This window comes from Athene noctua, chromosome 4 (genome assembly GCF_965140245.1).
Source record: "Athene noctua chromosome 4, bAthNoc1.hap1.1, whole genome shotgun sequence".
Lineage (NCBI taxonomy): Eukaryota > Metazoa > Chordata > Aves > Strigiformes > Strigidae > Athene > Athene noctua.
Genome location: NC_134040.1, coordinates 49522312 through 49547934, shown reverse-complemented (window position 1 = coordinate 49547934; position 25623 = coordinate 49522312). Strand labels below are relative to the sequence as shown.

General features: G+C 42.4%; 2 protein-coding genes across 3 annotated transcripts in view; one reads left to right on the top strand and one right to left on the bottom strand.

Annotated features, from left to right (window-relative positions):
• The window catches only part of CNOT6L (CCR4-NOT transcription complex subunit 6 like), a 33163-nt gene extending 28415 nt beyond the window's left edge, over positions 1–4748 (bottom strand). Inside the window, exon 1 of the mRNA XM_074905276.1 lies at positions 4653–4748. The gene's annotated coding sequence lies outside the window, so the exon portion shown is untranslated. The remainder of the gene's footprint in view (positions 1–4652) is intronic.
• A 2682-nt stretch (positions 4749–7430) lies between these two features.
• MRPL1 (mitochondrial ribosomal protein L1) lies at positions 7431–25177 on the top strand. 2 transcript variants are annotated; one of them, XM_074905277.1, is made up of 9 exons: positions 7431–7496; positions 7727–7838; positions 8942–9185; positions 10287–10370; positions 11917–11988; positions 12198–12309; positions 13745–13845; positions 22907–22988; positions 24912–25177. In XM_074905277.1, the coding sequence occupies exons 1-9, from the start codon at positions 7463–7465 to the stop codon at positions 25073–25075; spliced, it is 1005 nt and encodes a 334-aa protein (XP_074761378.1). In that variant the 5' UTR covers positions 7431–7462; the 3' UTR covers positions 25076–25177. The 2 variants fall into 2 exon arrangements, with proteins under 2 accessions (XP_074761378.1, XP_074761379.1); XM_074905278.1 differs by lacking the exon at positions 24912–25177 and adding an exon at positions 23581–24882.
• Positions 25178–25623: the final 446 nt, after the last annotated feature.

Below are 25623 nucleotides of genomic sequence, written 5' to 3'. Positions count from 1 at the left end.
TCATAGTAATTTTAGTGATTTTTGTGGAAATTTTTTTGCTCGTTTTTTCTATTTTCAACTCAGAGGAGTTTTCTCCTGAATAACAGAAACGAAATCACATCCAGTACCCTGCCATTACAGGTAGGTGTCATGTAACCGTTCTCTGAATTTATCAAGCTTCAAACAAAGTCACCTTGTTCAGCTAAAGGCCTTACACAGTCCCCTCTGCACCCTGCTCTGAGATCTATTCCAAGGCACTCCTGAAAGCGGCACAAATGGATCCAGTAAATCCTGTGCATTTAAAGTCTTCTTGCCATCTGTGGGATACTTCAGTTTACTTTGTCTCCTCTGAGTTGTTTGATCTTTTGGGGGGTGGGGTTGTGGTGGGAGGTATGCACGTGAAGTTTGCTGACATGGACCTGAGATGTACAAGCCAATTTTAAGATGGGGAAGGAGAGCAAGAGAATTCCAGAAACATTGTTACCAGCTAAAGATAGCAACAAAGAAATGTCCTAAGACAGTCTTTCTTTTTTTATCATTACAGGTGAGATGGAGAAGCTGTATGGACAAATCATTGAAATCCAAAGAATTCATCAAATGGTGCAGTTACATGGTACTGTCACTGTAGAGGTAAAAATCAACACCTTTAAAACACATGAACACCCTGCAGCCTCCATCTCCTGTTTTGTTTGTTTATTTACTGGATAGGGAGTAAAACTGGTTCAGCACACGGTCCGATGCGTGGCAGGGCTGGGAGTAAAGCAGCACTTCCCCTTCTGGCACCAGCAAAGTTCAGTCAGCTCAGCTGGGATAGCTGCACCATCAAAACAGCTTGCTGCATGTTTTGACATGTACATTAACTGATAGCCTAAATAAATGGAGGAAAATGCACAGCTCTTGGATTTAGTCACAATTTCTACACAGCTTTCCCAAGCGATGGAAGACCTGACAGCTGGGCATCCTGTCCCAAGCAAGGTAAGTGCAGCATTAAAGGCAGCTTGCTCCCCTAGCCTGAGCCACCAGTGGTGCACAGGGGCCGTACACAAATGCAGAGGAGAGCTATCTGTTATCTTTTCAGCACTAGCAAATCTGCTTGAGACAGGAGAAACACTCTGTTAAACTGAAGAAAGCAAGTAACAAGAACCCGAGCCTTGATTATGGACTATCATCGAGAGAACCACAGAATTCAGAAAAAAAAAAAAAAATTACAAGAGGCTTAGCGTTTAATGCTCTAAAGTAGTAAATCCACAGCAAATCTTCCTGAATCCAAATATGCCTAAGACATATTTTAACTTACTTTTTTAAAGTTTTCTCAAATGCCATCTTATGCTCCCAAACAACTAAGCTCCAGTGTTACATTTGCTTTCTCAGTATTCTACAAATCAGGTTATATCCAGTGCCTCAGGTGCCCTTTTGGCATCCCAAAAGCTCTTTCCAATGAATAGCAAGCAAGCCTTGTATTTGCATTTATCTCCCCTTTTAAACTCAAGTAACCTGAAAGTGTCCAACAGATTAAAGCTGATCTAAGCAGTTATTTTTTCTAGCAGTTAGAGAAAGTTTGGTCTAAAATTATGCATGTTACCGACACATAATTTTACTACTTAAAACCAGAATGCCCTCAGAAATGTTTTAACAAAAAACAATACACCTCCCCCATTTGTGCCTGTTGACTCTGAACAAAAAAAAGACAGCAGGCACTGCAATCTGCCTAAATGTAAGTTTTTCTTCTGGCTGTTTTATATTTTAATTAAGTAATTGACCCCGGTGTGGAAATAGATTAATTCTCCTCCAGTGGTGACTTTTCATTTACTACCAGAGTCCACACACACCTTGGGATAATTTTCTGGCTTATTTCTTGTAAGACTGGTGTGAAAGCTAAATATTACAGTACTAGGCAATCTCGGTCAAAAGCCTGTCTCACTTTACGCAAAAGCAAGAATGTTAATGAAAAACAACCACATGGTCCACATAGAAAAAAAATCCCAGTTTATCACACAAAATGGAATTTTTATAAACACATTTGGACAGAAAGAAAGCAAGTAGCAGCCATAACTTCACTTACTTCCACAAGAGACTTCTCACTGCAAACGTGACTGAGCTCCTAGAGACTGTGGATGGGAAGGGGAGAGCCACACATGGAAAATACACCCTGACCAGTTGTCCCTTCCAAGCCAAGCAAATAAATGTCTAATTACACTACATCCCTGAGAGCAGCAGCACTGCTACCAGGATAGGGAAAAACACCCTTTAAAAATGAAAACAAGCTATATCAGTAAAAGTGCATTTTTGCAGATAACTGCTTCTACAGCTCGGACTTCTGCTGGCACAGCTATGTCAGTCACGGGTCACACTTCGTCACAGCGCTCGCAGACAGAGCTGTGCCAGCAGAAGTTTGCCATACAGACCTGGTGGGAAACTCAACAGCAACTAAAATGAATCTGCAAAGTTTTGTGTTTTTCATAGTGCTGCCAAACTAAGTTTTGCTAACAGTCTGATGATGGGTAGTCTTACTCCTGTATTGCTGACACATTAGGATCTTGGCTTCCAAGGACAGAAGAAACCTAAACTTAGCTCAGGAACATGGCAATATCTGTCAGCCATTTACACCGTACTTTATCCTTCAATTAAATACACAAACTAAATTAGAAAGAGCCCCTGTAGGAAGATAAAATGGAATAAAATTCTGCTGTATTTTAGCACAGAGAGTAGACTGCCCTCACTTTTAATAGAAAGAAAAGAACAAAACTGAAAGTGTTTAACAGGTTTTGTTTAGCAGACAGCAAAACACTGCAAAACTCCCACCCTTCAGTTAAACTGAACAGTCAAACTGTAACGGGGCTTTTGTTATCTTCAGTCATCTTTGGCGATAGCGGACAAGGGGATTTAACACCCGAGTTGATGCCCAATCTTAAGTTCTGTTCAGTCGAATTGACACAATACTGTGGGTTGTGTGTGCTGCCTGTCTGCTCTGGAGCAAAATTACAAAATCAAGCTGTAAATAAACTCCCACCACCCTCCATCAGGAAAAAAGAAAGCTACAGGCAAGCGCTTTGGTGCCTCCAAATCTGCCTGCGTTCAATAATGAATAAAGCCGTCTGAAGCGCAGGGCTGTGGAATGGAGAAGGGCTATGTACAGGAAGTCAGGTCAGGCTCCGGTGCTTCCATGCAGCTCAAAGTAAATCTCAAATGTAAAGCCTGCCTTTATCTTTTGTGAAGTATCGTCAGCATGTGGCCGTACCTAAAGTGAGCTGTGTTTCAGAAGAGTGACATTTAGCAGTACAAATTTCACCATCGCTTCCTATTTTGATAGGGAGAACGCAGAAATAAAATCATTGGCAGTGCTGTGTTTGTAAAGGCTGTGTTCCACCTTTGTCGGAGCTTTCTGGCCCTCCAAACTGGGATGCAGTTTCTAGGAATTCCTTGGGCTGTGTCACGGTGAAAACTTTATTGTTATAAATAATGTACTCCTTTTTTTTTAAGGAAAAAAAAAACGGGGCAAAAACATCTCAAAGGAATGGTAGAGGCTAAAAATAGACACATTATCATCACTTTCGTTATCAGCCACACACAAGAAGTATAACCGTGAGCAACTTCAGGATGAGGTGTTTTTCCCTCCAGGTTAGTTTTAGGTTGCAGGGGAGCATGTTTCTGCTTGGCTCAGCAGCTGAGCATCACAGGGGGGATATCACAGGTATGAATTTAATTGTAGTAAGCAGCACCCCCCCCCCCCTCCAGTTTAAACAAGGCCATCTAAAATTCTTACCAGCAGGCCTGTTCACTGAAGTTGTAACACCCCAAAGCAAATACTTGGCCTATTCAAAGTTTCAAAAATGGCCTGATAAAGGCTACTTGTCTAAAGATTTCAGAAGGTCAGATAAAACTTGGTGTGGCCACAAAATGTCAGAAAGCAACCGAGCCCTCTGCCATATTTACCAACAGTACTTAAGTTTAAAAAGCAAGCCCCAAACTGTTCCAAAAACTCAGTGTTTAGGTGTGTTACTTCATTTGCAAGCACCGCCGCCTGAGCTCGAAGCCCAGCTTTTATCGTAGGTGACATTTCTGTCATCTTCCTCGTACGGGACTGCTGAGGACCAGCAGGAAAAAGCGGTGAGACCCGTGCCTCCTCAAAAACATCCTCGCCAACCCCGCTGCCAGGTCACCCACGGCACCAGCCGAAGGTCCCATCAGGGGATGCTGGCCGGCCCGGGGGGGGCTGGGGCCAACGCGAGCCGTTGGCCCCACAGCCGGGTTCACCCCGTGGCCAGGTTCGCCCCGCAGCCGAGGTTCACCTCACTGCTGCCGCCCGCAGCCGGGGCTATAGGGTGAGCCTGGCACCCCCGAAAGCAGCTCGGAGGGCGGCTGCCAACGCGGCCCAGCCTCCGGGGATCGCCCACCGCCGGGCCTGGCGCCGGGACCCCGGCCCCTCGGGGGGGCCCTATTCCCCTCCGGGCCGCCCCCCGCCGGTAATATGCCCGCAGCCCCCCCGCGTATACGCGGATCCGTGTGTCCGTGAGGGCGCGGAGCGGCGGCTGCGAGGCGGCCCAGGCCGCGGCGGCGGCCCCGGGTGCTGGCCCCGGTGCTGGCGGGGCGGCGGCGGGGCCCGACATGGCGGCGCGGGCCCGCTCCCCCCCCGCCGCCCGCCCCGCCAGGCCCCGTCGGGCCGCGGCGCTCACCTGCATCCGGCGCGGCGGGGCGGCTGGGCCGGCGGCGGCAGGGCGGCGGGGCGGCGGCGGCGGGCAGCAACGACATGCAGGCGGCGGCCCGCCGGGGAGCGGTGCCGGGCCGGGGACGGAGCCGCGGGGCCGGGGCGGCGGCGGCGGCGGGGAGGAGCGGGCCGGGGCTCGGGCGGTGCGGAGGGCGGAGGAGACGGAGGCGGGGGCGGGCGCGGGGAGGTGGCGGCGGGAGGCGGGCGGTGCCGGGGCCGTGGCGGGGGGGACCGCGGGCACACGCGGGGCCGTGTCACCGCTCACACCCTCGCACACGCCGGGCCCTGTCGCCCCCCGCAGCCGCTGTCAACGGCTCTGCTCGGAGCGGGGTTCGACGCACAACCTGCCCGGGGGGGGGCACCACCGGCTCGGGGGGACACCGGCAGGTCCCCGAAACGCCCGAGGGCGGGAAGACACCCCATTTTTACCTCATGATTTTGTTGACGGTAGTCAGGAGCCCTCTCCGGAGCGGGAGCCGAGGAGGTGGTTGTCATCGGGAGGGCCTGCAGCACGCCGGGAGACGTGGCTCGGGTTTGGGAGAGGCTTCTGGGGGCTGCCTGCCCCCCAAATTATGGAGGCAAGGCGGTGAGTAGGGGCTGCTCACCCCCGGGGTTGGGAGAGCAGGAGAGGGAATGGCCACCAGCAAAGCTGGGGGGCCACGGGGGCAGACGTCCACGTTCAGCGTGGGATTTGAGGGTGCAGATACCTCCCCTTCAGCGTTGGTCATGTTTGTTTCTCCACAGGCAGCAGCTCCCTTTCTGGGAAACTTTTTTTGGTACACAGATTTTACTTATACAGAGACCCATGCTGAAACAGGGGATGCTCTTCTGGCCAGTTGAAGCAAGGAAGCGCAGGTAAATGTAACTCCAGTATTAAAGCCCATCTTCTCAGGCACACTAAAATCCTTTCAGAGGCCGTTTCCACGTTCGATGAGGAGGAATGTGAGGGAAAGGTGGATTTAAAAATAAGAGCAGCATCAAGGGGCAGGGAGGGCTGTAGGTCTTTGTGCACTGACGTGTGGGACAGCCCAGGTGGGAAAACAGTGCTGGAAAAAATAAAAGCATCAGAGAGGTGCAGGGAGGTGTATGAGGAAGCAGCAGGTAGCAGGGGGGGGGTACATGGTGAGACAAGAGATCAGGTGCAAGAATTTTTTTATTCAAACTTGCTTTCTACTGCAGCTGCCTGGGCTCATGCTGGACCAACAAAGCTCATTTATGGTCAGAGAGCGGGAAGTGTAGAAGGAACCTCTACAATAGAGCAAGGTATTTTGACAGAAAATGGGCTTCAGAGCAAGTGAGTAAGTAATTGGGAATGGGTGCACATTAACTGTAAGCCCGTATTTCCTTCCCAGGGCCAAAATCCATGATCCACAGCAGCAACCTGGTGTGTAGCAAGTGGGAGACTCACAAGGGGATTGAGGAGTCCTGGAGGAAGACCGTAAAGGATGCAGGTCGTTACCTGATCACAGTCATGTGGTGAGTCTTGTGTTACATCTGCCACCACTTCGGTGACATACATGCCTAATGCCCATCTGAAAAGAACCCCTTCTCCCAAACCTGCTCTGCCTCTGTGTTTTAAATTCACACTTTTTCACTCCAAGCACCACCAAGGAGGTTTGTTTTTTTCCTCCTGTCCTTCTCACACCTCCCTGTCTTGATCCTTTCCTGGGATACTGAGCATATAGTTACATTGGACAAACAGGTATCGGTTTTGGTACGACTCATTTTACATATGCATGTATGTCTGATTTTACAATAAGAATTCTAGTTAAAGAGGCTCCCTGCCACATCAGGAGAATGCCAGGTGAGGTGTAAACAACCAACAGCTTCCTGGCCCTTCACAGTGCCCGTGGTCCCTATGGAGACAAACACTACCATTTCTGTGGAAAGTTTGAATCGTCTTAACATCACAAGAAAACATCTAGTCAGGGATTTTACAAATATTTCCAAACAACCAACACAGATGAGTCAGAATTCAAGAGTTTTGAGCAGGAAGGACTTGACTGAATTTAGGGAATATTCTTAAGACACAGATATATCAGAGAGGGGGAATGAAACTGCAGGAATTGGGATGTTTCCAGTCAAAAGCATGTCAGTGAGGAATAAACAGACCCCCTCCAATGGATGTGCATATAGCAAGAGACAGGATTATAGTTTACGGCATGTATCTGAACATCTCAGGACCCAGTCAAATACAGTCCTTTATAGGTGGATGCTGCTCCACATGTAGGTTTGTAGACCAGGCCGATCTTATCCCAACCCATTCACAAGGGAACAAGAGTGATGGCAGCCAGAAAAATCTCTTTCTTGAATTACTTGGGACTCAGCAAACAAACGTTAAGGGTGAAACGGCCAACGTTAACCCACGCAGATGTTTGTTTCCGGGGGAAGCATGCCGGTTTCTGAGGGAAGCGGCTCCGACTGCCCGCAGGAGAAGCCGCCATGTTGGGTGTCTCTGCCGCAGGCCCTGCACGGGGAGGGGGGGGATCAGTTTTGTTTGCAGGACTGCGGGGACAACTGCGGGTTTGTACAGAGGCCTCCTTTCAGGCCGGTTAAGAACTGAGCTGGAGGCTTTTCATCAGTCCGCGGCAATGCGCCCCTCGCCGGACACAAGCCGGGAAGGGGGACCAGAGTCCCCAGGGAACGGCGGGCCCCGGCGCCGGCGAGTGGGGGGACGGCGGCCGGGGGACACCGCGCGGCGATTCCGGCCGCCGCCGGAACGTTTCTTCGCTGCCGAGGGGAGAGACTTCCCGCGCTGCACCGCGGCGGCTCTGCAAGATGGCGGCGCCCGCTGGCCGCTGCCTGTGGAGAGGTGAAGGGGCTTTGCGGTCTCTGTCGCCACCGGGAAAGCGCGGACGTTGGCTACCGGCTCTTGTCTATTTCCAGCCGGCGGCTTTCCCCTTGGTGGCGGGGCAGGGGGCGACCCTGAGGGGCGGTGGGCCCTGTCCGGGAAGGGGTGGCGGGGCGCCTCGCGGGCGGCCCCCGGGTCGGTGAGGGAGACCGGGGCGCCTGTCTGAAGCGATGTTTGCTTTTCCCTCGCAGTACTGGCCCCGCATCGCGGGTGGGCCCTCCTCGGGCTCGACCAGCGCCTTGCCGCCGCCCCTGCCGTGGTGAGCGCCGCGCCGCCCGCCCGGCTCTACGCTGCGGCAGCGAAGTGAGTGCGTGTCCATCTTCCACCCGAAGCAGCTCTCCTGGCTATAGAGAGTCCTGGTGGTGGTAGGGGGGGAGCGTGCGGTGTGTGCAGTATGGCTCTTAACGACTGAGCTGGCCTTGGTGGCATCCTGTAAGCTCCTAGCTCCTAAAGAAACCGCCTGGAGAGGGAAGATCTAAGTTGGGCTTGCAGGCATTGTTTTGTGTTACTCTTCTAATAATGAATGTAACAGTTACAAGGAATGAATAACTTGGTACTTTTGATGTGTGGCTTTGGAGGGTATGGCTGGATTACTGCTTCAGGAGTACTGTTAGCATGAAAGCTGGTGAGCTTATGGATTTGGTTTCAAACAGTTCTTCTTTAGGTTGCTTTTTATTGTTTAATTTGTTGTCTCTTTATGGCATAAGTGGGAGAAGTAAAAATGATCTTTGTGTACAGAACAGTGAAGTGTCCTGTACAGCAAGTGTTTTGAAGTGTTGCAGACTCTTTCACTGTAGTTAATAGATGAATGGAGTATCTAGCTATTACTATTTTTTTTTTCCTTGATTTGAGAGCCTTTGAAAATAGGTAGAGTAAGGACTGGGACTGGTGTTTGTTAACTCCGTACAAAATGATACAGGAAAGGGTGAAGAAATGTTTGAAAGGTGGGACTGCCATGATCCATTAGAAGAAGCAGAAAAACCCTGCAGATATGGCTCCTTCTGATTACCAGGAAAGTGTGTCTCGATTGAGAAACAGCTCAGGCACAGTGCCTGCTACCAGCCCATGTGAAGGCAAGACCTGTAAAAGTTGGTGTGTTAAACATGCTTTTGCTTTGATACAGTAGGAGGTTGTTAACTTGGTTACATGCTGCACAGATGTGGCTGTGTTGTTTGAGGAGCTTAAATGCCTTCAGAGGTTTTGATTTCTGAATGTTTGATTTTTGTCTTGGCCATCGGAGATAAGTAGCTGGGATGAATTTAGGGATGCTGTTCATCTTTGTGTAGAACCTTCCTTGTCAGCTAATTGTTACTTAGTAACACACAATAGAATCTACTTTTTTTCTCTTGGAACATGGCCAAGACTTTACAGCTGATGATCTAACAATATTTTTTTGTTTGCCTTAGAACTGCAAAAAGAGGTTCACAAAAGACCAAGCAGGAAGAAACAAAAAAGAAACCAGTAACTAGGAGGCGACCGCTGATGAGCAAGCCTGTGGATGATGTATACTTGACATGGTATTATGAGCGGCCATCCTATGATGTGGAAGTAGCTGTGGGTATGCTAAAGAAATTTCAGGAACTGGACTTCACTAACCCCAAACAGTATGTCTACATTAACGTATTCCTAGATATGGAACTACAGAAGAAGGTAGGTTGGAAGTATTTGTAAATTTCGATTAATTTTTTCTTCTTAACGTGGGAAGGCGGTGTTTTCGGTGCAGAGCAGATGCTGCTGTTGGCCTTCTCAGCTGCCTCTGGCAGCTTCTCTGATTGTCAGAATAATGTGTGCTTTTGCAGATGGCTTTGTGCCTTTATACATGTATAATTATTAAACATCCCTCATGCTCCTGAAGTGAAGATAGTGCCATCGAGGATTTTGAAAACAGGCTATCACGTGACTAAAATTCATGTCTGGACAGGACTGGTCAAACTAAGCTTTACATCTCTTTGGGCTTCCCAGTTAAAGATGTGCTACAAAAATCATGTGTGTGTTTTGTTCTGGGGTGATTGTTACAGGGAGAAGTGTAAAGACAAGCTTCTTCCTGCCTCTGTCCTTCACCTTGTTTTGATTTTTGGATAATGTTCCTTGAAAGTATGCTACTGCTTGCCTGTGCTACATGTTTGCCTATGACATGTTTGATTTAAAGGTGTTTAGCCCAGCTTAGATTTTCCTTAAAACTCCTTCTGCTTCCTCCATAAGTAGAGAACAGTTAGGACACTTTAGAATTGGTTTTGTGGCATGTGTAACTAACTATCCCTTTGGTATACCAGGGGGCCTTTAGATCTAGAAAATAAGTTCATACTTAAAGAAATGCAGAGCTCTTGCTCATGCTTTTGGAGGCTATGTGGTATTCTTGATGCTTGGGAAGAGACATATTCTTTGCTGGTGGTTTGCATTGGCCATTGCATCAGATACATCATTTAGATAAGCTGCAACTACAGCACCTCAGTGTTTGTTACTGATTGCACCCCAGCCTGGTAGCAATTCTACACTGGAGTTACTGGTCCCAGCCCCTTTCTCTTGGGTAAACTGCAGCATAATTAATTCATGTCTCTTAAATTTAGATATGAGTATATACCAGGCAAAAAAAAGGCAGTCAAAACCTATGCATAGGGCTTGTTTGTTATGACCTCTGTGCAAGGAAGTTGTGGGTAAGATCGTTATTTAGCAGACTATCTCCATGTGATTGTGTAACTTGCTCTTATGTCATGATTTTTTTCTTCCTTTAATATTTTTCTTTCTTATTAGAAAAAAGTGGATCCATTTTCAAGTGTTGTTCTTCTTCCATATCGCTTTAGAGATGAAACAAACAAGGTCTTGGTTTTCACAGAGGTGGGTAAGCCTGAATTAATTCTACATATCGAGTGTGCTCTTGCGATACAACCAGTTCCCATGCAAGTACTATTTCTTCCATTGAGAAGACTCTGTGAATGCTTTACAGAAGTCTTAAATCTGTCTGGGATTCGTCTTTGGCAGCGTCTTAGTGTAATAACAAGCATCTTATAGGATTTCCATCCACCTTGAGAGGTTTACTTATATGTAGATTATTATAGCAATGCACTTAGGGAGTAAACATCTGCATAGATGTGACTAAGGAAGAGATGATTAAAGATCATTTGTAGTGTAAAACCCTTGCCGCCTTTTTGTAATGTAGGCACATGGTTTAGCAGCTGTGTCCAATCCTGCTGTCTAAAGCCTCAGTAGGCAGTGCAGGTTAGATGTGAGTGTTATTCAGTAATTTCTGCTGTAACAGGATACCTTTGGGGGAGGAGGGGAAAGTAACTTCCCCTCAGAAACCCTAAACAACTTAACAGTCTTCTGCCCCAAACACTTTGCTCAAGTTTATTAATGTGAAATGGTGTGTAGAGCAGTTGTAGCATCTGTATGAGATCAGTTTCAGCCTCTGCTGCTGTCCTTTGCCAGTTAATTATTCTAACAGAATAGACCTACATATATCTGTTTGAGATTCTCCTAAAGAACTGTCAGAGATCTAGCTGACTACCCTTTGGGCTTAATTTTTATAAAATTCTCTACCTGAGCTACGAGGTGGAAATCCTTCCACAGAATAGACAGCTGACAGAAGACTCAGGTGTGCCAGGTTATTTGGTGCTGTATTTCACAACCTTCTCTCTTCACTCAAGTTCCTGTGGGTTAAGAGATCCCATGCCTTACGAAGGTGTGTATATGGAAAAAGCTTGATCTGCTGGAACACTTTGTAGTGCTTTTGGATGAAAGCATGGAGCTGTTCAGCCTATTCTTGTGAGGAAAAGTTGATTCTGGCTTTGAGTCATGAATATTGGCTTGTATCAAAAGCTTGTGCCAAAGTTTTAATGAAACTGATGCCTTTTACCTTTCCATATTTCAGACTGTTAAAAGTGAAACCTTGCAGAAGACAGATTATGTTAATTTCTAAATGCTCTTTGAAATTGAAGTTTAACAGGACTTTCAGAAGTTGAATAGCCTTATTTTACAGTGAGGTTCAGTACCATGTCCTGTGATTTAAGCTTAAGAGTAGGATGTTGGCTCCATCCAGTGGATGATTCGTTGTAGCTTCCAGTGAATGGAGGTAGGAGAGCAAGGGTTTTGGCAGAGCTCCTCAGCAAATGGGATGAACTTTTCTCCTACTTCGCTAGAAGTTGACTAAAGAATTGTCTGTTGCTTCTTATTGGGATCTAGAGTGGAGTTACTGCTCCTATATTAAATTACCAGCATTAGATATTTTTGGTCTTGGATTGCCTTAAACCTTTCTTTCCTTCTTAACCTGTAAATAACCTGTTCTTATACCTTGTTGTCCAAGATACATCAACTATGCAGTGTTGTTGATAACAGACTAATTGCTAGTACAGATATTACTAAATTTATTTTTTTCTCTCCACAGAATGAGCAAGAAGCTGAAATAGCTCGAGAGAATGGAGCTGCTGTTGTGGGAGGAGTTGAATTAATCAAATGGGTATTTTTTTTTTTTTAAGAATTATATAGATATCCTAACTTAAACAGTGACTGGGGGGCAGGAGAGCAAGAAACCTCATGTCCAGTAAACTCTAGCTTGAAGTTAACAGCCAATATGAAGATGAGAGATGGGTGCTCAGACATGCTTGTAACTCAACTTATGTACGTCACTTACTGTATTCCTAGATATATTTAATTTTTTTATTGCAGATTTTGGAAGATGAAATCCAAGTGGACTTCTATGTAGCTGTTCCTGCAATAATCCCTAAGCTAATACCATTAAGGAGCAAACTGAAACAAAAGTATCCAAACACAAGAAGAAGTAAGAAGCAATTATTTTTTAGAAATCTCAAGTACTGAACAAGTCTGAACTCTGTTTCAGCGTCACTTCTACTTTTGATGAGGATGTATAATTACGTTGAGTATTAGACTGTGACTGAACCACTTGTTTTGTCTTAGATAAGAGTAGTTTTAGGAATCTAGAACTGCTTTTCTCCTACAAGAGGCAAATGTGGACTTAGAATCAAGCTAAGTTTGCCTTCTAGTTGCCCCTAGGCTTGTTAGTCCTGATGAACCTTAATAGTATTATGATGTTACCCAGGAAAACAGAAACAACTTGACGAAGACATTTACTGAGTTAGTTGCATTGTCAAACTGTTCTGCAGTTGTTTGGATCCCAGCTTCATGACTGCTGCTGCTGCTTCTGCCTGTTCATTACAGCTCAACAATGGAATTAGTTATGCTTTTCCTTAGTACAGCCTGCTCCCTTGTCTGTGTGGTCTCTCCTTTTTTATAATGCTCAAGAGCTTTTCTCTTCAGGTCAGGTTTTCACAGTAACAGATATCAGTCACTCAAAAATTCTGTCCTCCCTTGCTGCCTTACTTTTAGTTATGTCTTGGGTCTGTTTCAAATATGAAAAAAAAAAAAAGGGCTCTTTTTCAAACACAGAGCCTGTGCTAACTGTGTGAAGCACTGAGTCTTGAACCATATCTCTTTACTTCCCTGCCCCAGCTCTCTTAGTGTTTTACAAGCTGCAGTGGTGTTTTTAGGCTCCTAAACATTTTGAGACAAACCTATTAACCTGTCCAAAATATTGCGACAGAGAATGTTCCAGATACTTTTTTGAACAAATGGAAGCTATCGTATGCCATAATGAACTTGCTTGGTTTGTAGCTTATCCAGAGCTGATTTCTCTTGGAGCCATTGAAAGATATGTAGGAGAAGTAATGCTTGTATTAGAAGCAATTGAGTGATGGTGTAAATCTGTCAAATGAGCCCCTGCATCTGAGATAAATTGGTGTCTTGACTTGTAGGAATGGCTGGATTGGGCCAGTGTGTTTCAGGTAGTGTGTAACCTTGCTATTACATAGTTGTAGACTTTGTCCTCAAGGAAGACTGCAGGCTTGTTCTAAACTCAGTAGGATTTGGTATTTCAAGCTGCTTTAATTGCATTAGGTAATAAAGCTTTGTTTTATGTACACATAAACAGGTTCTTAATTTGAAGTGAAACCTTTGTCACCTTTCCTACTGTATTAGCTATTCAAGTCTGCTGATTAATGAGAAAGGAGGGAGGAGAGAAATGGTTGTATGTGTGAGGGTGCCATTGTCTTGTCCATGAAACTCCGTTTTTGATTACAGTTTTAACTGCCTAAATTGAAAGATTGAATTCTCTGTTTACTAGTATCACACACAATGAGCATGCTAATAAGCATTACTCTGTTATCTTTTTTGTCTTTTTTTTTTTCTTTTTTAAATAGATTCCCTGGGCCATGATATTCCCAAAATGCTGCAACTCTTCAGAGAAGGTCTTGAGTACACAGTAGAAGACGAGCGTATAATCAAGACAAGAATAGCAAGAGTAAGTTGTATATAGAGTTCTTAAGTTTTGTCTACTGAGCCGTACTGAAGTCAGTATTGAAAGAGGGGGGGAAAAAACATGTGTTTAATCTGTGTGTTTGCAAGATTTTTAACCATGTTCTTTAACTGACCTGTGAAGTAAATGGAACTCTTACTCTTCGTTGTGTGACATCTTCAGCTGATGTGAGTGAGCGCTGTGTAGTTATAGAAGATGGCTCTGCTAAAACTGAGAGTGAGGCATACCTGATGCTAAGAAGTTAAGAATGCTGAGAATGGGATCTGTATTTGTCACTATATTGGCAAGGAATTGTAATGAAATAAACAAAAAAGAATGAAGAAGGTGCTATTACTAGTAATCTCCTTGTGAGTTGACATCTTAAGGAGGAAGGGCTTCCCTTTTCATCTGCCTTCCACAGCACTCTTCTGTGAGTAAAATAATAGTTGTTTGGTTGTTTTTTTTTTTAAATAAATAAGCTATGGGTTATAAGTCCATGGTCACTGTGCACAGATGGATCAAAAAGTGTTTGCTTTAACGTAGTAATTAAAGACTTACTTAATTTTGATAACTTTAGTTCTGGAGCCAAACTGTTTGCATGACACATGAAATACAAAAGTAATTTGTGCTTTGCTGTTATGTAAGAAATTGGTGTACGTAAGAGTATCCTTTATTTTTTTAGACCCTTAATATGTTTTCTTTAATGTGTTTTTTTACTTTCTCTGCTCCAAACTGTTTTTTGTTTCCATTCTGTTTTGTCTATTTGTCATCCTGCCTGATGTTTAGTTTTTCTTTAATTGATACTGGTATAGAAAGGAAGTGTACAAGATATCTAACCCTTGAAGCTTTGTCTGGTGGTGTTAGAAATAAGCAAGTTTATTAATTCTGGCTAGTTGCTCTGAGTTGTGCATGTGAATTTCAAGGGCTTGCTCGTCAATATGATACTCAAAACTGAGGTTCTTGGGACTGTTCTACTGAAGTGTGTTAAATTTTTCACTTTGATACAGGCAAGAAGTATTTTTAGCTGTTTGCAAGTAATGGACCATGTGAAACGCCTCGAATCCATAGATCAGTCCTGGTTTCAAGTATTCCTTAATTTTTGCTTCAGACTGCTTCAGCCTTCATCGTTTTATACTGTAGATCAGCCTAAAAAAATACCTGCATGTTAAACTTACTGTAGCATTTCTTCTGGTATAGTAAAGAAGAAAAATCAGGTGAATTATTCACCTTAATAGAAGTGAATGAAGGACTCTGTCTTGACAGTATTCAGTGCAATTGCAGTTGGTTCTGCCTAGTGTAGTGTCCTGCAGCTGTAGCTAGAATTTCTGAAGTTAAAACCATGTCCTATTACTGATGCAAGATGTTGGTTTTAGAGATTACCTTTAGGTTCTGTGTCTAGGCAGCTTAGGCTGGCAGTTTCATGGCACTTCAGAAGGTTTGGTGCTGCCTGAGATGTCACTCTGTACAAGTAAACAATAGGTTCTTGTGAATGAGCTCTTAATCCTGGATCAGAAACAGTCTGAGGGCTTACTTACAGACAGAGTTTGTATGTGCTAAGTTAATGTCAGCTACGTGGCAGAGGTGACTTAACACTGCACACACAGTGCAATGTGTTCTGTCACACTGTTGTGTATTGAGTTGCGTGCAGAGGGATGACTCAGTGGTTATGGCTCGTGTAAAATGTCTCCACCCTCCCTAGCTACCATCCTTTACCTGACCTAGTTTTCCTGCTGTGCGCAGCAACACTGGAAGGAAATCGAGTGCAGGCAAGACTCTGGGAGACTGAGAGTGCCTTGAGTGGTTACGCATATCTCCTCACTACTAAATCAAGAGCTTTTTAAATTTAAATCTTGTCAGTGAGAAAATAATAATTTATGAATTACACAGAAGCATGAAGATCTATTGCTGTATTCCAAACAGTAGCGTAGATATTTCTGGGAATCTGCCAAGCTGGCGTTTCTCAAAGAGATGTTTTCCCTTTAGTACTGCTGTCTCACATTGCCTGTAAGTTCAGTTATGGCAAGTGGCTTGATGTAATGCTGCTGTCCCACATAAGTCAGCAGCCTCAGTGGTGTTTTCTTAGTTGTAACTGAGATGTCTTTGAAAAACCCAGAAGTTAGCTGTAGGTAAGTTTAATTAGTAGATGTGAAGTTGTGAAAATAAGAATGTAAAACGGTCTTTTAAGGCATGGAGTTTAAAGCAGAAGGGAGGCAAGTGAAGACACTCGGGATATTTCCTTAAGAATCAAGTTATCTGCAGAGGTCAGCTGAAAGTCATTTTTTGGAGGGTTTTGACATAAGTCTTGAGTCCAGTCAGGATGCTGTCAGTCACTATGAAATTTCCTTTTTCCCAAGTTGGAATTGTCTTTAAGAAAATCAGAGTCCCCTAACACCAGGAAGCAGTTTCAAGTGTATCTTCTTATCTGTACAGAGAGCTGCCTGTGCAATGGTTCCTCTGTGGAAAAAAGTAAGATGTTTACAGGAGGTGAGACTTAAAGGTTTGTTTGGAACCATGTATCTCCTGGGAAGGGACATGTTTACAGGAGCACTCTTATTCACAGGGTTAGAAGTATGGAGAGACATGTACTGAACCAGAGATCTCTCAGACTTGCTATGCAAAATATACAGGTACATGGACACGAGAATTAAGGCAGGAAATGGAAAAGCCAGTTTGGGCTACAAGTAGCATCTACCTCCCTTGGCTGTCAATGGGATTGAAGGCCTGAAGTGTCAGTGTCCCTTGAAAAAGAAAAGGGGAGAGGAAAAAAAAGAAGAGATGTCTAATGGATTCTTAGCTTTGAATTCTTTAAAGAAGGGGCATTTGAGGAACACCTATTAACTCTTGCCATTTTGAATGTATGAGAGTTGAAATAAGTTTATTGGGAGATAAAGGGAATAATGCAGAAAGCATAGGTTGTAAAGTTGTTTTTTGTTACCTATTTGAGCTGGTCTCTATTTGAGATACCACATGGAAAGGTCTGCCTGTCTGCAGTGCTGTTTCTAAGTGATACTAACTATTGACAAGTCCAGGATGAGAGAGATATTCATCTTTAAATTATGTACCTCAGAGCCGAAGGTGTTGCATAGGTCCTGGCTGTGTGAGCCGGACTGTAGCTGAATAATGTCTTCCTAATAGTTTCATACTGGCAAACAGCTTGAGTTTGGAACGAAACGGGACCAAGGATGTGGAAAAAGTTGTGGCCATCTAAACTAGGAATAAGAGAGAACCCTTTACAAACAACCTCAGTAAGGGTATTTCTATGTCTACATTTTTTTTTTTTTTTTCCTGCAGACTGCTTGGGGCTACTACCTCAGAAATGCATCTACCTTGAATGCCAGGATGAGAAAATGATATCTGCTTGGCCCCTTTTGTTATATGCTCCTACACAGAAATCTGTTTTTTCCCTTACTCTGACCTTCTCAGGAAGGTTTGTAACTGAGCAAAAACCTGTGAAAGCAAGGAAACACAAAATACATCTGTGCTCTTTTCTTATGGATACTGTCAGTACTCCAGATGTCTTTACACATGGTACTGAAATATTGTTCTGCCATGTTTGTTAACACTTAACCTGTGGGTTCAGAGGCTTTCTTTTTGTTCCTGAAAGCAGAGATGCAAGTTTCTGCCCTCACTGTGCAATGTAAGATGCTTGATGTCCCAGAAGAATGGCAAGTGGAGTTGTTGCATTGTGCTGCTGCAAAGCAAAATAAAACTTGTTAGGAGGAGCTCTAAACCTGACTTTTAAAATGGGTGTAGTTAACATTTTGTGTAGAAGCAATTGAATACAAGTTCTTGGAGTTCGGTAAAGTGTTTTGTGTTGAAATTACAAGAAAGTCTGGTTATATTGTAATGATGCAGAGGTTGCATGTTGTTAGGGGATGCTGGTCAAATTACTGTTGGTAATTGCTTGGCAGTTTATTGTGTTCCAGAAATGTCCCACCATGGTGAAAAGGTAAAGTAAGTGAAAAAGGTAAATCTCTTAATAGGCAGCACGGGGAGGCAAAAGGTAGCTGCTTGGAAAACAGAGCTGTGAACTCATGTCTATTTGTCTATTTTCATTAATTCAGTTATTAGTTTGCATTTGACTGAAATACTTTTGTTTTGCTTTGGTTTTTTTAGACAGTTGGAATTCTACATCTCGCTGTTGAGGGATCCAAACCTGAAATTCTGGGTCTCTGTGGGTTTTTTATTCTTCTTAGTTTGTCTTTCAACAGCTGTAGTAGAGAACTTGGAGTAGATTTCTCTATGCCCACCCCACTAGCACAACTGTAAGGTCAATTAAGGTGTTCTGAGAATGGATTTAGCTTTCTGGTTGAATGGTCACCAGTCAGTCCAGGTCTATTAAATACCATGAGATAAAGCCATAAAAATTCCAGTTCCATTTTTGGAATGGATACTTTTTTAATGACTGGCTTGTCCTGTAGCTCTTCAGAAAAGCTGGTACCGGAGTTCTAAGTGAAGATGCTAGAACTCCTTAATTTCCTGATTATTGCAGCCTTTATTATGGAGTTTTAATTCCTCATGATTTCAGGTGGGCAGCTCTCGGTTGAAGAAAAGGCTGGAAGAAACAGGGTGGATCAGTGCTAATGTGTATTTGTTCTGGGAACTTCAAAAAGGGGCAGGAGGGAAGAGTAGAAAACTGGTTCAGGGAATAGAGCATGGATTGATCTGCCTTGCTGTACTAGACATTATTTTAGAGTATGTAGCATATATTCTTAATACTGCTAGCTGGAAGAACAGATCATGTGAGTGAGATGGAGGCTCAAGCTTTATACTTATAAATCTCTTGAATGGGAGCTGTTGTCTGAATTGAAAGTGCCTATTTTGTTAGATGTGCAGGCAAAAAAACCCCAAAAAGTCTGTCTTTGCCCTCCTCCAGGCAGAAATGGATAGATTAAAACAACATGGTCATGCAGATGGGTATTACAGGATTGTTGGTGGACACAGGAATAGGGAGGTTGGATTGACTTACTTGGAATTTAATCGGTATTTTGTATTTCTTCTATGTAAACCATGTTTATGAGAAATGCAGTTGGAGTCATATATTTCTATCTGCTGTGGTTTTCCTGTTGACATAGGGGTGCCATACCTGTTAAAAATAGTTTCATTTATCTTTAAGTATTATTTCATACTAGACACTAAAATGTTAGCTGAGATGGTAAGGTTCCTTTGAATAACAAAAACAGAGGATGAGTGCCACTTATTAAAAGGAGGGGTTATTTCACTTTTCCGGTTTCACTTAATTTGAAGCTGCATGAAACTTTGTTGTATTTTCTTTTAACGGATGGGTAGCCTTGTTTAACTTTGGATAAGATGGTATGTCTCTTTCATTAGATGAACAGTGGTATATCCAGACCCAAAGTGGGTTGGGTTTTTTTGCGTGGTTTGACTGGGGTTTTTTTGGAGGACCAGTCCTGGTAAATGATAAATGTGTTTAGAGAAGGCAATAAGCGATGGAAGTGCTGTTCTTGATTAGTTTGCATTAGCATGGCTTTTGATTTTTGTGTAGTATGTAGCAGGAGTCACTTCTTGGATTTGTATGATAGTCAGTTGCAGATTGCAGTGGAGATGGACATTTGTATGTATGTTAGTCAGTGCATGACCTGAACTTAAGAACTGAGAGGTTTAGAGGTTTTTTTAGTTTAGGTAGTGAAACCACTGTAAAACAGGCTATGAACTGAAGAAATTGATAGAAATTCCTATCAAGAAACCTTTCTCTATTAGCTTTATTTTCATTCCATTAATTTTCTGTTGCTCAGTCTGTCCTTTTTGATGTATAAATGATACGTACTGGATTTTACTTCATTTTATTTAAGTCACCTTTTATTTGCTGGTTCTCAGACCATTAAGTATCTTACGTAGTAATCATGCATGTCTCAAATCACACCTCTCCCCTTCGCCTAGGAATATGTTTTGTCTGTTGTGGTGTAGAAGACAAGTCAGCCTCACTTGCTGTAACCTTTGCATCTGCAGGACTTTACTGCCTCACTGTTTTTGGAGGGATGTTGTTTGTGCTCTTGAACTTGGATGTCTGAAATGCTGGGTCCCTTTCTCTGCAGAACCTACTTTACCCCATGCGGTGTGCACTTTGCGTACCGCTTCTACCATGTCAAACAACTTTGCCATGTCTACTTCTGGGTTTTTCATACTGACTAGTTTCCAGCTTTGTTTTCCTGCCCTCTGATTCTTAAAGCATTGAGTTAAATAGTTGGCAATAATCTTGTTTTGTAGAGTGTTAATCATTTCTCATCTTCTACCAAGTGTTTCTGCCCTGCCATGACTCCCACTCCATACACCTGTGTTACATTCAAACTGCCTGGTAGTTAAGTCTGCAGCACAGTTTAAGTGATGTGGATGATCTCTTGATGCAATTCTCTAAATGCAGTTTAGAAAAGCCATTCTGTGATTGAAGCTAGTGTTTTAATAGCAGGGCATCTTTTTGTTCTTCATTTGTGTATGCTGTATATCCAACAAATAGCTGAGTGGCTCTGCAGTCTTGTAAAGATCCCCTAGATTAGAAGCATTGAGACTTCATGCATCAAGGTTTAAACATGGTCTGTTTTGGTGAAACTTGTGTAGTCCTGAATAATAATAGGCAGTTTCCCACCAGACAGCAGAGTTAGTGGTTAGTGGGAGGCTGTTTTAAAGACAAATATAACGTGTTTCTTTAAAAAAAAAAAAACAAACAAAACAAAAACAAACCAAAAAAACCCCAAGTAACTTCCCTGAATCTTTTTACAGCACCTTATGCTGCTCTAGTGAGAAGTGTCCTAAACTTTAAAAAGTAAGATAAGAAATAATTCATTTCTCTGTTGTAATTGTAGTATATACTGTCATTTTTTAAGGTACTTTGTGGTTAGGTTGCATTTATACAAAGTGGACCAGAAATTAATTTATAGTTGTTCCCTCTGTAGGTATGATTATTCTTCAGGAAGGCTCAGGACTTAGAGGATATTTTAGCATTCTCTGCAATCGATCTGAACAGAGTAGCTTGCACAGCCTTGAAGATCTGGTTCAGAGTACTTTTGTCAGTTTGCTGAAGGTTTGAATTAAACTAAATATCTTAAGTGCTGATAGACAGTGACTGTGTATACATGAAGTTTTGCTGTGGAATACTTATTTGGAAGCTGGAATATTTATTTGGATGCGGAAGCTGTTTCAAAATATTTGGAATCCTCTCAGCATTACCTGTCTTCTTTATGGAGCTGTGAGGTCTCAAGTAAATGATGCTGTGTGATCTCCTGGAATGTGGCATGTTGTCTGACTGAATGCATCACTGTCCTGTTTTCCTGTCTTAACAAATACAGAATATTAACTAATGTCTTCATATTTTGAGATGGGTCTTGCCTTATAATGTATTGTACTTCTAAATCCTTATAAGAAGGTGTAGCTTGTTTAGAGCAACTTGCAAGTTCTGTCTCTTATGAGTGCTTCTAGATTTTGTTACAGATGATGAATGCCAAGTAGCTTGCTGAAATTGTACAACTGAAGGTTTGCTTAAGACCTGAACTTAGTGTAAGGTTTTGAGGCAAACACTATTTGAACCTTCATTTGAAGTATAGTTTCTAATTAGTTATTACAAATAAATTGCTTTATTTAAATGATTCTGAGTATTCCTTTATTTTGAAATTGGTGCAGCGTGGTGAGTCTGTCAGTGAAGAGAAATGTTCAACGTTAACAAACAGATTTTTACATCTTTTAATTTATAAATGATTAAGCACATTGCAATCAGCATAACGGTGATAAAGACAAATGTGTTCTGGTCTGTGTAACAGAGGAACTGCATTTGGATTGTAAGTCTGCCAGAACAGTGTAAGGAGAGAATAATGACCAGATCTTGGAGGAGAGTAGTCAAGTATAACAGTATTTCTGTTGCGAAGTAATGCATACATTTACAGATAAGTGAGATATTAATAAGATTTGCTTATGCTACATTGGGAAGTGGTGGAGAGGAAGAAGAGACCCAGTGATGCCTGTGTGCTCCTTTGATAGGGAGTTAATTTTGTGAGAATAAATGCTATTTTTTTTCTTAACTCTATAGCTGAAACCTCTAGAAAAAGAGCTTGATTTTTCATCCAGATAAAGATATGTGGATCATATGGGTGAGACCAGATAACAAATTAAATAAAGCATAGCAGGGCATTAGAGTAGTGGAACACTGAGTCTGAGAAATGCACGTTAAGCTCTCCAGGAGCTGAGAGATAGGTCAGTCCTGACTTTGACCCACAGATGTTCAGGTTGGCATCTCTCTTGGTCATGAGTTGCATGTTCTTGAGGAGAGTCCAGATGAGATGAATAGCTTCTTTCCCACGTCCATGGTTTAAGTTGATTGGTGATGAGGGAAGATGGCGGTATTAATTTTTTGAGGATCATGTATCTGTCTGAAGTGAGCTGCGCTTAAGTGCTCCGTTGGATGAGGATGCTGGACAGAATGAGGAGCCATCAGTCCACAGGTTTTGTTGGAAGGTCAAAAATGACATGGATGGGAACCAGGATGTGTAAAAAGGGTAGATACAGAACTGGTATATGTTCATAGCTCAATGCTTCATGTACTTCATGTAAAATGTAGAAATTCCATGTAATATGTTAAAATGAGAAAGAGTGGGGGAAGAAACTTTTTAAATGATTCATTTGATTCTGTTAAAGTTCTTAATGCCTTAAATTTTAGATGCTTGTATTTTTTGAGTTGAGTTGTTTTGTAGTCTTGGACAACTACTTGAAACTTCTTTCCTCAAATACTTTCTTTTAAAATGACTTTTGTGAAAACACTTGTACAGATATTGTTTTTTAAGACTTTTTACCTCTTTAAGACTATATGTTGTTACAGAGCCATGAAAATTTAATGTCATGAGTAGAAATATGGACAATAATGATGAGTGTGTAACTACATATAAAATAGTTCTCTGAGGCATTTGGATAACACTGTTAATGGGATTTGTAACTCTGTAACGGGCAACACAGAGAAACAAAATCTATCCAAATGTAGAATAAATATGTACCCAATGCTTTCAGATTTGATAATCTAGGCTTTAAATATCACCACGGTTAACTCTGCATTGTCCTTTTTCAGCTGGATATGCCTACGGAGCAGATAGTTGCCAATCTAAAAACAGTTATCCATGACATCTGCAAATTCAAGCCATCAACTTATGGTAAGTAGCTGTGTACTTGCTAGTTAAAGTTACAGCAAACAAAATTATGAAATGAGTGCTCTTTACCGTGTTGTCATTTAATGACCTTGCTGCTTTGTCTGCCTTGGGACAGGAGGAGGGAGCTGTTAGGCAACTTGGTAAATCAAGACCTATGAACTGACAGCCTGTAAGAGCATGAATAGCATCTGCTCTTACTGATGTGAACTCTAATTGCACTGCAGCACTGCTTAAGTGTCTGTGTGAGGAAAGGAGGGAGATGTTGTACAAAACTAAGTTTGCAGGCTTGATGCCTAAATATATTAAAGCCATACAAGGAAATCCTTGTGAGACATGGAGTCTTCAGCGTCTGTGTGCATTGGTTTTACCCAGCTGATGTGACCCTGTTGTGGCTCAACACAAAGAATCTGAACCCAGAATCCACCTGCAGTTGCCTTAGTTAAAATATATGCTTCACTTAACGTCTAGTCTGGTTAGCTACCCAGTATACCCTACTCGTATACCACCATTTTTTTTCCTATTACAAAGGAACTTTTAAAATTTATGCTGCTCCAAGGGAAAAGCTATTAATCTTTTTTCTTTCTTAATTCTTTAGCAAAAGGATCAAGTTACAAAGGAGTAGGACTGTGAATTCTGCTTGTTGTTCCTGTGGGTTCTACTCGCTTTTCTGAGCAAAGAACGTGAACGACTAATATGCTGTCTGCTCTTTGTCATAATGAAGTAAACTTTAAACAAATGTCATCTGCTTAGCTGGAGTGGAAATGGTGATTTATGAACATAATTTTATGGAAGAATAGCCGTGTTTAAGCTAAGAAACTTTTTATTAATATTGGCTTAATGTCTGCAAAAATAATAATCTTGCATCTCTTCCAGTGATGCTGTTAATTCTAAGTACTGTACAGAGAATAGGCCATGAAAAAACAAGTACACATGCCTTTTAGAAGCATTTCAGCCCAAATAAAAGATAAAAGGGGTTGGTTAACTTGAAGTATAAGTAAATAGAAGCAGAAAGTGGTGGTATTTTTGTCCTTAATGAGTTTATATGTGAGCTACACCAACCTCATTAAGTAAGGGTAAGCTTTTCTGGGCTTAGTAGCATTTCTACTGATTTTGTGGTATGAAGCTTGATTTTTGTGGTGGGTCTCTTGCTGGCTTGATTAAATATATTTGCCGTTTATCTGAAGCAAACTTGGTAATTAACACATCTTTACAACAATGAAGTCTAGATATGCTTGTTAACTATCAATCACTTAAACCAACTAGTTATATCTGTCCTGTAGTTCCTTTCAGACTTACCATATGTAATAGCATGTATTCATGGAGCTATGTAGTTATCATTAAAACAGCATTCCTCTGTGTGTTAGTTGATCTAATGCAAGGTTGAAAAAAACACCAGGCAAGTGTTTCCAGAGTATAATTTAGCTCTATTGACTCTTCCATAAAGAAATGTGACTGGTTTTGTACTTTTTCTTGTCAAAATGTTCCCTCAGCACTTCATGGTAGGATCCTGAATTAGGAATGGTATCTTTTGTGCCCTTAGTCACGTAGGAATATTTGGGTGATCAGTAAACTTCCCCTCTGTCTTGTGCATCAGGACTGCTTCAGTTCACCTGTATTTCATTTTTTGGAGGAGTGTGTGTGTGAAGCTTTACTGTTTGTTTGAAGGCCCAGTAGCACCAGTGGTGTCAACTGCTGGTGAGGTATTGAGGGGCTAAGGTATCCATCAAGTTATTACCTTTGATGGCATCAGAGTGTGAACTGCATTTTGAACCCAGTCTGCCAGCGTGGATGTTAAACTCCCTGTACTGAAGGGATTTGTCTACATATCTAGTTCTGATTCCAGTCATGTTCTTACACAGTATGGGTTAGTGCCTGGAGACGTGAAAAGTGGTAGTGATCAAATTGGTGGTTTTGTTTGTTTTCTAGATTCTCTTGTGCAGAAGTTGGTGATTAGATCTTCAAGCAGTGAATGTTTGCTATTGAACCTTGATGGACTTCTACCTCAGGTGGAGAAAGTAGAAGAAGAAGAAGAAGAAAAAAATGCAGATGATGATGAAGAAAAACATGTCCAAGAACCTGTTAGTACCTGATGTCTTTCCTTGTAGATCTGATGATCAAACTAAGGAAGCAAATGGTGTAATTCAAATCATACTTCATGAAAAGAAAAAATAAATCTTAATTTGTGAATTTCACTTCTAAATTCTGTGTAATGAGAAACACTATCACTAACAGGAGTCTGTTGTCAAAACCGAAGATGTCTTAAATACCTTTTGTTGGTAACTAAAAGCTCCCTAGTTTGTGTGTTGTCTTTTTTTCTTTGCATGTAATAATTCTTTAGGAAAAATATTTCTGTAACTTCTGAAGCATTGCGTTGTCTGACTGCAAAGTCAGACCTGGTGTTCCTATTGACTTGGTGGGGGTAATGTCTGCATAACGTTTGTAATATCTCACTCTGTTTTCATTTAATCTGCATACGTAGATACCGGAGGGGTATACAGAGGATTACTACTCTGCTACTTTGAGTCTCTGAATGCAGGTTAGTCTTTGTGACAAACTGTACTAAGTGAGGTTTTTCAAAAGAAAAATGGGATGTATTCTGCAGGAGGAGTGGTCATGCACCTTATCTTTCAAATAATGC

What these genes read in the sequence shown, in the direction of transcription:
- MRPL1 (XM_074905277.1), top strand. Translation starts at nt 7,463, where the DNA reads ATGGCGGCGCCCGCTGGCCGCTGCCTGTGGAGAG. An exon ending in AGGTCTTGGTTTTCACAGAG is followed by an intron (nt 10,371 to 11,916) that starts GTGGGTAAGCCT and finishes TTCTCTCCACAG; the next exon opens with AATGAGCAAGAAGCTGAAAT. An exon ending in TCAAGACAAGAATAGCAAGA is followed by an intron (nt 13,846 to 22,906) that starts GTAAGTTGTATA and finishes GTCCTTTTTCAG; the next exon opens with CTGGATATGCCTACGGAGCA.